General features: G+C 39.6%; 1 protein-coding gene across 1 annotated transcript in view; it reads left to right on the top strand.

The window, feature by feature from the left end:
• The window catches only part of LOC146512411 (glutamate receptor ionotropic, NMDA 2C-like), a 65,008-nt gene that overhangs the window by 40,218 nt on the left and 12,144 nt on the right, over positions 1 to 12,646 (top strand). Inside the window, exons 10-13 of the mRNA XM_085170324.1 lie at positions 5,681 to 5,849; positions 7,560 to 7,713; positions 8,098 to 8,223; positions 9,334 to 9,563. Of these exons, the coding sequence (XP_085026450.1) occupies positions 5,681 to 5,849; positions 7,560 to 7,713; positions 8,098 to 8,223; positions 9,334 to 9,563 (679 nt within the window). The remainder of the gene's footprint in view (positions 1 to 5,680; positions 5,850 to 7,559; positions 7,714 to 8,097; positions 8,224 to 9,333; positions 9,564 to 12,646) is intronic.

Raw genomic sequence — 12,646 nt, 5'->3', positions numbered from 1 at the left:
AGCAAGTGAATAAAAACAATCTACTGAATTAAAGTCGCTTTGTTCATCATTGTTAAACTGAAATTGAAGTGTGAGACTTAAACAGCCAAACAATAGGTTAGATTATGAACTTCAAACTAAAAGGCCCAGGCACACAATATGCTGTTAATGTAATGACTTTTCCAGCTGCTTTCTGATATGACAGACAGAGCACCAGAGGAGAAGTGCTCGTTCAGAGGAATCTATTAATCATGTGATTTGGGGAGCATTTTGTTCAGCATACTAAAAGAATCAGGAAGCAAAGTGAGTGCAGACATCTGCTTCTGCTGGCTGTTTATTCTGCACCTTTTAATAACTAGTTCTGGCAGGATATTAAGTCAGATATTATGATGCACTATCCCAACTGACAGCAAACAAGCTACATCAATGCATTGGTATGATAATGTATTAAAAGGATGTAACTGTAGTTTCCTTGATGTTCTTAGCCCTGTACTCTGTGAGTATTGTTATCGCTAACTGGAATCTCACTGCCTGTTATTGATTATGTTACAATTTATTCATTGTTGTATGTTTGCTTGCAGTGTTTGCTCAAGTGTAGAACCTTATTGATTGTAAGGTCTGCTCCATTTGGTAGAGTCTGACCATCAGACATGTGCTTGGTACATGGTTGAGTGCAAGAGTGCTATCCAGTTTTGAAATGATTTTCAAAACTGTATATATAGAGAGACAGAGAGAGATATGGCATGGGCACGGGAGCTCTGGGTGTGTTGTGTGGCTTTTGGCATCAGGATCTTGGCAGTGGAGCTTTTGGGTCCTGCAGGTTATACGGTCGGGGTGTGCAGGGATTGGGCTCATTCTGGTGCATCCCATGGATGCTTAATCGGATTGGGATCTAGAGAGTTTAGAGAACAGGTCAACCCTCAGCCTCTTTGTCATGTTCCTCAAGCGGTTCCTTAGCAGTTTCTGCAGTGTGGCGGACATGATTGTCCTGCTCAGGAAGGCCACTACCATTGGGAGGTGTTATCACCATGCTTGCATGTGTGCTTGGCCAGCCAAAATGTTTAGTTGGATGGTACATGAAAGAACCCACAGTTTCCCAGCAGAAAAATTGTGTTGTACCAACATCCACTTTGCCTGTCAGTGGTTTTAAGGTTTTGGTTGATCGGTTGTTTGTTTAATCTTTAAATATCCACTAAAACCAGCATTTGCTATGGTTTTAATGATGTTACATGTCCAGCATTTATGTACTTCTTTATGCCAGTCTAAGCTAACTGGGTGCAGGTTGTAGCATAATATATAGGCACAAGAGCAGTGTCTGTCTTCTCGTCTAACTCTCAGCATTAAAGAGGAATCTGTATCTGTTTATCACAGCCAAACATGAAGATTTCTAGGTGTGATATTTGCAGTCTGCACAAACTGACCGGTCATCAATCATCTGATTGTAAGCAGATAAACTATTTTAATTAATGCTGTGTTCATGCTCACTTCAATGACTCCACGTATGTGTGTACATGTGTCTGTGGTGCATGTATCATTTATGCAGATTGCAGATCTGGCTATGGCTGGCACATTAATTATAGAATGAGATATGTAGCGGCTGTTGTTGGGCAAAATGGCACATTGATTGCTAGTAAAGAAGATTTATCTGTATAACATGGGGACATCTGTCATAGTGGGACAATGTTATCCCAGCCTACCCTCTTTCTGGTTCTCTTTCTCTACTTCTCTCTGGCTGGCGTGTCCCATTTGGACGGTGACCAAAAAATAGGGAGCAGGAAAGAGAGAGGGAGAGAGGCGACTGGTGCTCTATAAATCAGTTAATCTTGTTGTGTGGTCTGAGCGGCTTCCCTGCAGAGCAGATGTTTAGTGTGATTAAAACTTTTTGTCTTGCTCATTAAAAACCCTTTCTTTGGACAGATGATAGCTTCTTTTGCCAAAAGGCTAAGCCTACCTCTCCGGGCTGATTAAGAGTAGGAATTCCACACTAAAATCCAGCGTCTCAAATCTCAGCTGTCTGAAATAGTATGGTGTAACCCAATACTGAGCGACCAGCTGCTAATGGGAAGCAGGTCTTAAATTAGATCTGGGGCAGAAAATTAACAGATAGGAATTTAGATAATTTATTATTTAAGATAATTGATAAATAATTTAGACAACTGATTATTCAAAATTGACAAGAGTTGCTTATGTTATCTTAAGATGTTTTTCTCTTATTGTATACTATAAACACCTTTGAACTCTGATAGGTCACAATTTTTACAAAACGTACAAAAAAGTTGTTTTTTGAAAACGCTATTTTCAAAGATTATTGTCTACAATGTCTTCACATGATGATCACATGATGAAAAACGAAGTACACCCTTACTGTTTCCATAGTAACTTGGAAGGTAAGTATTAGGAAACTGGAAGGTAACTTTATGACAGTAATATCAGTATTAATGGAAAGTATTAATTCTTTGGAAGGGTTGCAGAAAAGAACACGGTAGCAGGGGTTAGGTTTACAAATCTGCATCTAAATATTTCGGAACACTGTTCTTTGCAAAGATGACACCAAAGTGGAGATATTTGATCATATACACAACACAACCACCTCATACCAACTGTTAAGCCCAGTGATGGAGGCATGATCATTTTGGCTTGTTTTCTGGGCACCTAGCAGTCATTATGTCGACCATTACGTCCTCTGAATGCCAAAGTATTCTTGAGTCAAATATGAGGCCATCTGGCCTACAGCTAAAGCTTGGCCCAAAGTGGATCAGGACAGTGATCCCAAAGACAGCAGCAAATCTGCAACAGAATGGTTGAAAAATAAAGAACCAAGGTGTTGCAATGGCCCAGTCAAAGTCCAGACCTCAACCTGATTGAAATGCTGTGGTGTGAGAGCTGTGCATCAACACACACCTCAATGAAATTCAGAAATATTGTAATTAAAAGGACCAGAATTCCTCTACAAGTTGTAAGAGACAGATGAAGTCATACGTGAGACTACCTCAAATTATTGCTAGTAAAAATCTACAAACTACTGAATCATAGGGTTTACTTGGTATTTCACCGGACTGCTCAGAGTACTCTGAAAACGTTCCTTTTCACATGACTGTTGGTTGTGTGCAGCAGAAGTATCTAATAATGAGGTCATTTGGAGGTGCTGGTCTTCCTCTACCTTGATGCATTTTTGCTCAAAGATAAACTGACAAATAACATTACTCTAGAATACAGTTTTTTTTTTAGTAAACCATTCACATTTAAATTCATGGCAGCTAGAATTGACCATTATAGTATGACCACTCAAAGTTTAGTCCATAAAGGAATGGTTTTCTGAGTTTGATATGGAAGAATTTACTTCTCTTGGCCTTGCGCCCATCTAACACTATAACCTGAACTGGAACATTATAGAAAACCAGTATCAGTGCAAGTTTAAAACCAGAAGAGTGAAGGCTATTACAGAGAGCCACGTCTGACTATTCCACCTCCCTCTTACTTTATGCATCCGTTCTGTCATTTGGCACGTCTTTGATTTGTCTTTCTGAGAAAATGAATCCACTTTCCATTTCAAAGTTTTTTAACGATTGCATAAAGAGCACACATAAAAGTACAGACGCCATCAAGACTCATAAGTAATGCGAAACAATGTTACCTCACTTGCAGTCCTTTAATTCCACATAACCTGTCAGTGCTTTTTCAGTGATACTCTGTACTCTAAAAAATGTTTAACCTGCAGTGACAGGGATATCAACCTGCTCCACATGCAAAAAACAGCTTCCCAAAGGGTCCAGTACTTACACCTTTTCAGATTAAAAGAAAGCAAACATTTTTTTAGGTGTTTCTTTTCTTAAAATTAAGTTATTATTCAATGTTTTTACACTTTTGAGCTCAAATTAGGCTCATTAACCACAAGCGAGTTAACGAGTCCTTGTGAGGCACAGTGTTCATTGAATAGCTTTAGCTCTGCTTGAATATCCTTATATAAACCAGTAAAGTAATATAAGACAAATATTTTATTATTAATTTTAGATTAGGTCCAGCTTTCTATCCAAAGGTTTAAAATAGTAATAAAATGTTGAAGAATCACAAAGCTTTAGTATCCGTATACTTATGGTTACAAAGCGTGCCTCTGGAGTTTGACTGTTGGTTTGATAAAATATATTGTACTCAGCTTCAGGTAATCAATTCAAAGAAGACAAATGAAAAACAATGATGAGATTAATAATATAAGATTTATATTATCTGATGGAAATACAAACTTTAATAGTTTGAACTGTGCAGCAACGAGGACGATCAGTGTGGTGCAATACTGTTGGGCATTAACTTTGTAGTGTTTTCCTCATCATTTCAACTGGATCACAGTGATGGTAATTTCACAATCTCTTCTCCTTCTTCCTCCTCCTCCATCTGTCCTCCTTTGCACTTGCCCTCATTTCCCTCAAAACTGAATCCACTGCCCCATCGCTGCATCATCTGGCTGTTGGTCCGTATGTTTCCTGTCTGCTGTTCAGCTGACAGTTTCCCTTTCTCTCACTCTCTCTGGTCTAACATGCTCCCCTCCACGCTGCACTAGTTTCTGGGCATTTGTGGAGACCGCACAGCACACAACTGCTGCTGCGCATCCCCAGGGGACATTGTACTGTATGCGTGCATATGTTCGTGTATGAAACGGAGAGAGACGGCCCAGTTTACGCGTGCTTTTGTGCGTGTTTGTGTGTGAATTGTTAGTGGAGTGTGTATAATGACGACAGGTGGCCAGCTCCTGAAGCAATTAATTAACACGGCGTTTATCAGAGCTAGACTCCCGTGAAAGAACCAAGCCCTCCAAATGCACTTAAAATGTTTCTAAAATGAACTCTTAAGATTTGGAAAATAATCACCTTGAATGTTAATTACTCACTTGACTTTTTTCATTCAATCACTCGCTCATTTATTCACTCACGTCGTCTCTTTATCGTTCTTCAGCTCGTATGCTGACTCATTGACGTGCCGAGGTTATCAGTCAGTTACGCACACAGACAGACACACACACCGAGTGACTCAGCCCTCGTAGATTTTAGACCCTCTTCTTTGGCAGCTGAATAGATGAAAGAGCGGAGGGGGGGAAAAGAGAGTTTTTCTTTTCTCAGGAAGTGTGTCAACTCCATTTTCACTTTGTCTGATTTTAACTTTCCCTGTTTGGTGTCACTTTTTGAGGTTTCCATTATTTTTTATTCTATTATTTTTTTTCCCACAATTTCCTTTCCCTCTGTTCTCTTCTTCAACACCCCATTAAGTAGCAAGGCCACAGAGAGGAAGGGAGTGCACACCACACATGCTACACACCTTAATGGGCTTTGATTAGAGGCCATCACAGTCAGTCAACCATTCACTGTGGCCTCTGTCACACAGTGTGCGAGTGTATTTGTGCTTGTTTGTCATTTTTAGCCGTCGCCTCCATCTCACTGAAAGACATGCTGTTAACCGACATTGATTCTAGCTAATGAAGCAGCCATTGCTTGCCCTTCACTTTGCTGCTGTAGACAATGGTGTCTGTCAGCATGAGAGCCTGCGACTATTTAGCACTCGCTCTCTGAAGCAAAGTAAGACAACAGCATTGGTCTTGATGCTAAAGATAGCAACTGTCCCAGCTGCCAGCGAGGATCTTTGATCACAGGATGGTTAAGCAAAGTTGTACTAACCGTGTGTGTGACTCTGCTTTTTCTCACCCTTCTTGCAGCATTATTGGCCACTCAGAGTCCTACACAAAGCTGTGCTGTAAGGGCTTCTGCATAGACATCCTGAAGAAGCTGTCCCGCACCATCAAGTTCTCCTATGACCTTTACCTGGTTACCAATGGGAAACATGGCAAGCTGGTCCGCGGCGTTTGGAATGGGATGATTGGAGAGGTGAGACACATGGCTACTGAAACAACAAGAAGTCCCTGAATCCAGCAGACATTACAGCTTTCTTGAGCTGCCTGCTGGCATTGAACAGACAATTATTATAAAAAAAGGTGTATGAAGATGTTCAGCCACAGATCTAACCACAATAAATGGAGGTTTTAGGCTACAGCCTGCCCTAGTAACATAAATGTAAGTTATGAGTAGCATATTAGACATCAGCCAAAAACAGCACTGAATATCAAATACAGCACACGGCAACAATTATTCTTTAGTTGTCTGCTCCTTTCAACCAAAGCAGTTCTGTTGAATTCAGAAATAGTCCAACTTTAAAAAGAGAGACTCCTGCATTTAGAAGCATGGCACACACAAAGTAACATTCATTTTAACCATTTAAATATGTATGAGGCTGATTTCAGGGTTACTTGCAGGAAGTGCAGAAAGCTGTAACTGACAATTATAAGTTTCCATGCCCCCCCCAATACATCTAATTACAATACTCACTCTTCTTGTAGATCTACATTGATTTCTACCATCCTCCTCTTCGTTAGCTGCTAAAAAGCTGCTCCCTGGTGCACTTAGCGTATAGTGGTTATTATAAAAGCTTTTTCACTTAAAACCAGCGCTGCGTGCTAAAGCTGGAAACAAGGGTGATGAGAGTAATGAGAATAAAGTAAAAGGTTAAACCCGCAGGCTATAAAACCCGACGACTGAACCGAGACACTATAATACTCTGTGTAAGTGAATGAAAGTACAGAGAGGTTGACGATTCTTTGTGGGTTTTTCACCACAAGTCAGTCTTTTCATACTAAATAATTTTTTTATTCCCTGTTAATATAAAAAAATAGAACTAAAAAGTGTCAAAGTATAAATTTTCACTAAACAGTACTTCAGAGTAAGTCCCATCAAGGAGAGCGGGATCAGAGTAATAATTTCCTCTCAGATACTTGTCAGATAATACAATTTGTGATGAAACTAAAACAAGACTGGAAAGTTTTAAATGTTTTTACACCAGGTACACTTTTTTAATATTGAAGCCATTATATTTTATGTATTTTAAATTGGAAATTTTAACATTAGTCCAGCTAAAATGAAAAATGTCAGGGTAAAAGTACCCGAGAACAGTATTTGAGCATTTGTAGGCAGTGATTTCCTACTTTTGCACAAATACAGTTTCAAGTAATGATAGTTGAGAGTCAAGAATAGTCAAGAGTTTTGGTTTTTTGGATGGGCTTTTTTTAGGTCAGTGGTGTAATGTCATGCATATGCATACGGTGCTAATACATCATTTTCCCTGCACACACCAAGCCACGTCCAACACAGCTGCATCTGAAAGTGAAGCACCTGAACAGCTGTTCCTCAGGAGATACTTTAGCTTGTGTTTTTGTGCCTGAAGGCGTCGTGCTTTGGAACTGTATAATTGCGCGTGTGTGTGTGTATGTGTATAAAATATGCTTTACAGAAAAACTGGCTTGGATGTGAGAGCTCTTGAGATGCAGCATTTTCTCCTTGTGGATTCTGAAATGTTTTTCATTTATTGCTTGCTGCTTGTGGCTTCCCTGTTTTAAAAGGATTGCTTGTAAAATGTGTAAATATTTCTATTTTAAGCAGAGCACATGTAGGATAAAAAGGGGGAATTGTTGACCACTACAGCTGTCTTACTGTTGTGCTTCTGTATTGGTTTTGTTTGCTTTCTGCTTATGTCTCTTCTCTCAGGTGCTGTACAGGCGGGCTGACATGGCCATTGGCTCCCTCACTATCAACGAGGAGCGTTCTGAAATCATCGACTTCTCCGTGCCATTTGTCGAGACGGGCATCAGCGTCATGGTTGCGCGCAGCAACGGAACAGTATCTCCGTCTGCTTTTCTTGGTGAGAAGCACATTCACATTTACAATTTCCTTTGTTCAAGCTGGTTGTATCATTTGTTATCTTTGGTGTGCGATGTTGCCGTCTTTCAAACCACTTTCTTGCAGGGTGGCCTACTTAAACGAGTTCTGTCTCCGCAGACGCTTTAGGAAACTTCTCATTAAGCTTTTATCCCACCCATGACTGTAGCCTACAACTAAATCCCCTAATGCATGACACACACACACATAAATCTCTTTACCATACAACAAAATTCAGCTTCATTCTCCCTCCTGTTATCACACACGTTGATCCCGCCTATCTCAGGCTAAGGTTTTGAAACAGAAGCACAAAAGAGACTCACGCCAACCCATGTTTGTTCCTTCACTTCTCCTCCTCCTCTTCCAGAGCCTTATAGCCCAGCAGTCTGGGTCATGATGTTTGTGATGTGCCTGACTGTGGTGGCTGTGACGGTGTTTGTGTTTGAATACTTCAGCCCAGCTGGCTACAATCGCAGTCTGGTGAGCGCCAAAGGTGAGTCTTACATCCTCTTGTTGGAAGAATTTATGATGGATAATACAGGACTCATAATTACTAGATCATCGTTAAAGCAGAGGCAAAGTCTGTTGTTTTCAGAGTGCAATGTGTCAAATGGAGTCAATTAGTATTTTCTTCTTTTAAAACTATCCACAGAATAGCTCAGAGCTATTCAATTTGAATCCACCAAGCATTTCAAAGTAAGCCTGCCTACAGGCCTCTAAATCCCGCCCCTCCCCGCTAGCATGTCCTGCAACCTCAAATTCTTTAACGAAATTTTGGGTTGGGTTTGGGAGGGCTAATCAATCCCAGAATTCAGCGCTGACAGGGCGTGCCTCGTCTCCAGGTCCGAAAGGTCATTTTCCTGTTTTAATTAGCATTCGTCGCTTCACTAATCGAAGTGTGATTGATGGCGGTGGCACCCTCCGTTGCTGCACATGAGCAATGGTGGCAGAGAGCGATGGAAACCGGCTGATGCTGTGAAATTGTTCTGTCATCTTGAAGTTTGTAGAAGGGCATGAGATGGCTGATGAATACTTACACAGTGAACAGTAGACATATTTTGTGTGAAGAAAGAACCCAGATAAAGAAAAAGGGCTGAACACTGTCATCAAATACTGCACTTAAAGAATCCATTCATCCACGTAAAAAGAAAACAAACAAAACTTAATTTCCCCTTAACTCTGGTGGTATTTTACCATGCAGATAATTTAGCTTTGCTTAGAGATTTCTTTTTTATATTATATTTTGGCTGAAGAAAGCCCCAATCCCCAGTGAAAACGAGACTGTTCTGCTGAGGAAATGACAGCCGCAGTGGGTTTTGTAACTGAAAAAAGCCTGGAAGCGACTGCAGGGAGTATTAGTTTTGTTTGTCAGGAGCAAAGAAGGAAAGAACATGGAAGGACAATGTCTGCAGTAAGAGGAGATCTGAAGATAGTGGCGTTTATTTGCAGCAACTGATCCAGGGACAGTTCCACAGTTTTCCCACTTTGCTGTTTATTACTACAAATCCAATAAAGGAAGATGAGCTCAAGGTCCTACTAGCTTACTCTAAAAGAGAAAACATGCATGGTTAGATGATACTGTCTCCTGTTTCTATTCCATCAGCTCCCGGTGGTCCAACATTCACTATTGGGAAGTCAGTGTGGCTGCTGTGGGGCATCGTCTTCAACAACTCTGTCCCGATTGAAAACCCTAAAGGCACCACGAGTAAGATCATGGTCCTGGTGTGGGCCTTCTTTGCCGTCATCTTCCTGGCTTCTTACACCGCCAACCTGGCTGCTTTCATGATTCAGGAGCAATATATCGACACCGTGTCTGGGCTCTCAGACAAAAAGGTAAGACACTGAAAAAGTTTCACTTGGAGGAACAATGAGGTGGAACAGTTGCTCAAAACACAGAGAGCTTTTGTGGAGCTGCGAGATATGGAGAAAATCATGTATTTTTGTTCAAATCCAGCTTATACCACATCATCTGCTCGCTGTCACTCCGCATTGACTAATAAGCCGTGAATGGAGGAGAGACAAAAGACTCACAGAAAGCCTTTAAGATGAAGTCAAGTAAAAAGACTCTGATGTGAATGTCTCTGTCCTTTTCCTATCACTGGGGAGCCCAGTGGCATGAATGACTAATCAATTACTCCCTTCTGTCAATACAGATGGTGTCTGAGTCTCAACTTGTCCTGTCAGTGTTTTGGTCTGTCCATCAATATTCTCTCTGTGCCATCTCCATCACTCGTCTCGCTCACACTGTTAAAACAAGATCGGAAAATGTCAAATGATTTAAAAAAAAAACTAAACAGCAACAAAAAAGGGTCAACAGAAGAAAAGAACACCCACATACTTTACTTGAATGTGCATGCACATACTAAGACACACACACATACACTCAACCTGGAAGCAGGTCCTCAGAGGAGCTTTACAAGAAAGCCTGTCTTCATACATAGCATAAACATCTCCCAGGCAGGGATCAGCAGAGCCACTTCAGTGATCTATGGCTGTATTAACTGACTATATCAACTTTATGCAAATGCATTATGCTCCAGAACTGATATTAATTAGCCTGCACATCTTCCTTTAATTCAGCACAACAAAAGATTGGTTAGGTTTAGATCGTACCCTCGCTAGATTTACATGTTGCAGGTTTAAAGGACACACAATTATTTTAGATTTTTGTACAGGAGTCTTTGAAATATGTCTTGTTCTGAAAATAACATCATAATTTCCTAGAATTTCCAAAGAAAATTAATAGAAGGAAATCTGCTCTGTGGCACTAACTATGGACAAAATATAAATCTATCCAAAAGAAGAGCTTTATTTAAACCCAAATATATCTCAATATTTAGTTTAGCATGCATAACTATATGATCATTCTTTATTATTTATTCTCTATCATGAGCCAATTAGACTGTCCAAGCTTGGACAGTCTCGGTCGTTGTGTCCTTGGGCAAGTCACCCATTGCCTACTGGTGGTGGTCAGAGGGCCCAGTGGCACCAGTGTCCGGCAGCCTCGCCTCTGTCAGTGCGCCCCAGGGTGGCTGTGGCTACAATGTAGCTTGCCATCACCAGTGTGTGAATGTGTGTGTGAATGGGTGAATGACTGGATGTGTAAAGTGCTTTGGGGTCCTTGGGGACTAATAAAAGCGCTATATAAATACAGGCCATTTACCATTTACCATTTAATTACTTATTACTTCTCCAAGAAAGTAATGCCATTACTTTACTGATTACTTATTTTCAAAAGTAATTAGTTACTTATTACTTAGTTACTTTTTAAAAACATGATACACAACCTGAATACATAATAAAGCAATAGACGTAAATGTAATCAAATGTAATCAAATGAAAAAGTCCATTTTTAAAACTTGTTTTATTAGTTTTAGTCAATTAAATTATATGCAAAGCGTTCTGACGTGAAGAAATTGGTTTAACATTTAAACCCATTTTTTGATATTGCAACATATAAAATACACTAACTCTGAAATAGATGCAAGTAAAACACAGCAAAAAATAAATAAAATAGAAAATTCAGCAGCACCAAGTACTGGCGCTCTTAAATCTATTTTCACCTGTCAAGCAGGAGTGGGGTGGTGGAGGTTTGTCAGTGGGTAGATCTGGGGGTTTCTCTGTGAATTTCACAAAATTATGGTTTAGTAATGCAACATGTTAACGAGAAAGTAACAGTAATCTAATTACTGTTTTGCAATCATAATCCCTTACTTTACTTGTTACTTGAAACAAGTAATCAGATTACAGTTACTGTCCATCTCTGCTAATAGCCACAGGTGGGAAGTAATAAAGTGCAAATATTAAATAAAATGAAATAGAATTTCAGGTATCTGCACTTTATTTGAGTATTTATTTTTCAGATAACTTTTTACTGTTATTCCCTAAATTTTTAAACAAATATGTGTACTTTCTACTTCTTACATTTTAAAAGTATACTCGTTACTTTTAGTTTAACTCTGGAGCTTAAGTGGGCCGGAAGAAGCGCAGGTGTCTTTTGCAGTACTCCAGAATCTAGCTAGCACTAAATTGCAGATTTAAAGCTTGTGTGTAATGCCATAATTATCATCACATATTTGAATTGTATATGATGCATGTGGATAAAGTATGTATTTTCATATTGTGAAACATCCTGCAAAACAAACTAAGCTGTAATAACTTTAAATGTTGTGTTATTTAGTGCATGATAAACAGGTTAATTTTCAGTACTGTGGTGACTTCACAGTGATGAAAATTGAAAAATAAAGTTTTCAATTTTCTTAAACAGCTGGCTAATAATAATAAAGTGTAGCAACACTTACATAGCAGGTTTGTGGTCTTACTGTTCACTCAAAGCGCTTTACACAACAAGTCACTAAAGCCATTCATGCAGTGCTTTATCTATTATACATCTACAACTACAGTCAGTTTCGGATCACCAGTTAACCTAACAAGCATGTATTTGGACCTTGGGAGGATACTGGCATCCCCAGAGAAAATCCACAGGCACAGGGAGCACAAACTACACAGAATATTTAAGGAGGACCCAGAACTTGCATGCTGTGAGGCAACAATGCTAATCACCGCACCACCTTACCACCCGTGAAGTTCTGAAATTTCTCAAACAGGATGAAATACTTTTTGGAGGGGATTATTTGTGAGCTGTGGATTTATTATACACATCACTGTAGTGTAGGTGTTTCATATTCAGGTTTGGAAAAATGTCTCCAGCTCAGATGAAATGGGAATCTTCTGATGCTGAAATAAGAACAGATAATACATAAGGTAAAAGGATGATTATAATTGCGATGTGATTATAATCGCAATCATGAGGTTTTAAGTTTACCATGAGGCATTTGTACTTGATACTTGTGTGTACTTTTGATTTTTTTTTTTTTAAAGGTTATAGGACGCACTGCTGAACGAGATTACTGGCT

This window comes from Neolamprologus multifasciatus, chromosome 8 (genome assembly GCF_963576455.1).
Source record: "Neolamprologus multifasciatus chromosome 8, fNeoMul1.2, whole genome shotgun sequence".
In the NCBI taxonomy this organism is placed as follows: Eukaryota; Metazoa; Chordata; class Actinopteri; order Cichliformes; family Cichlidae; genus Neolamprologus; species Neolamprologus multifasciatus.
Note: the sequence above shows the minus strand (reverse complement) of the source record. Positions and strands in the feature narration are given on the sequence as shown.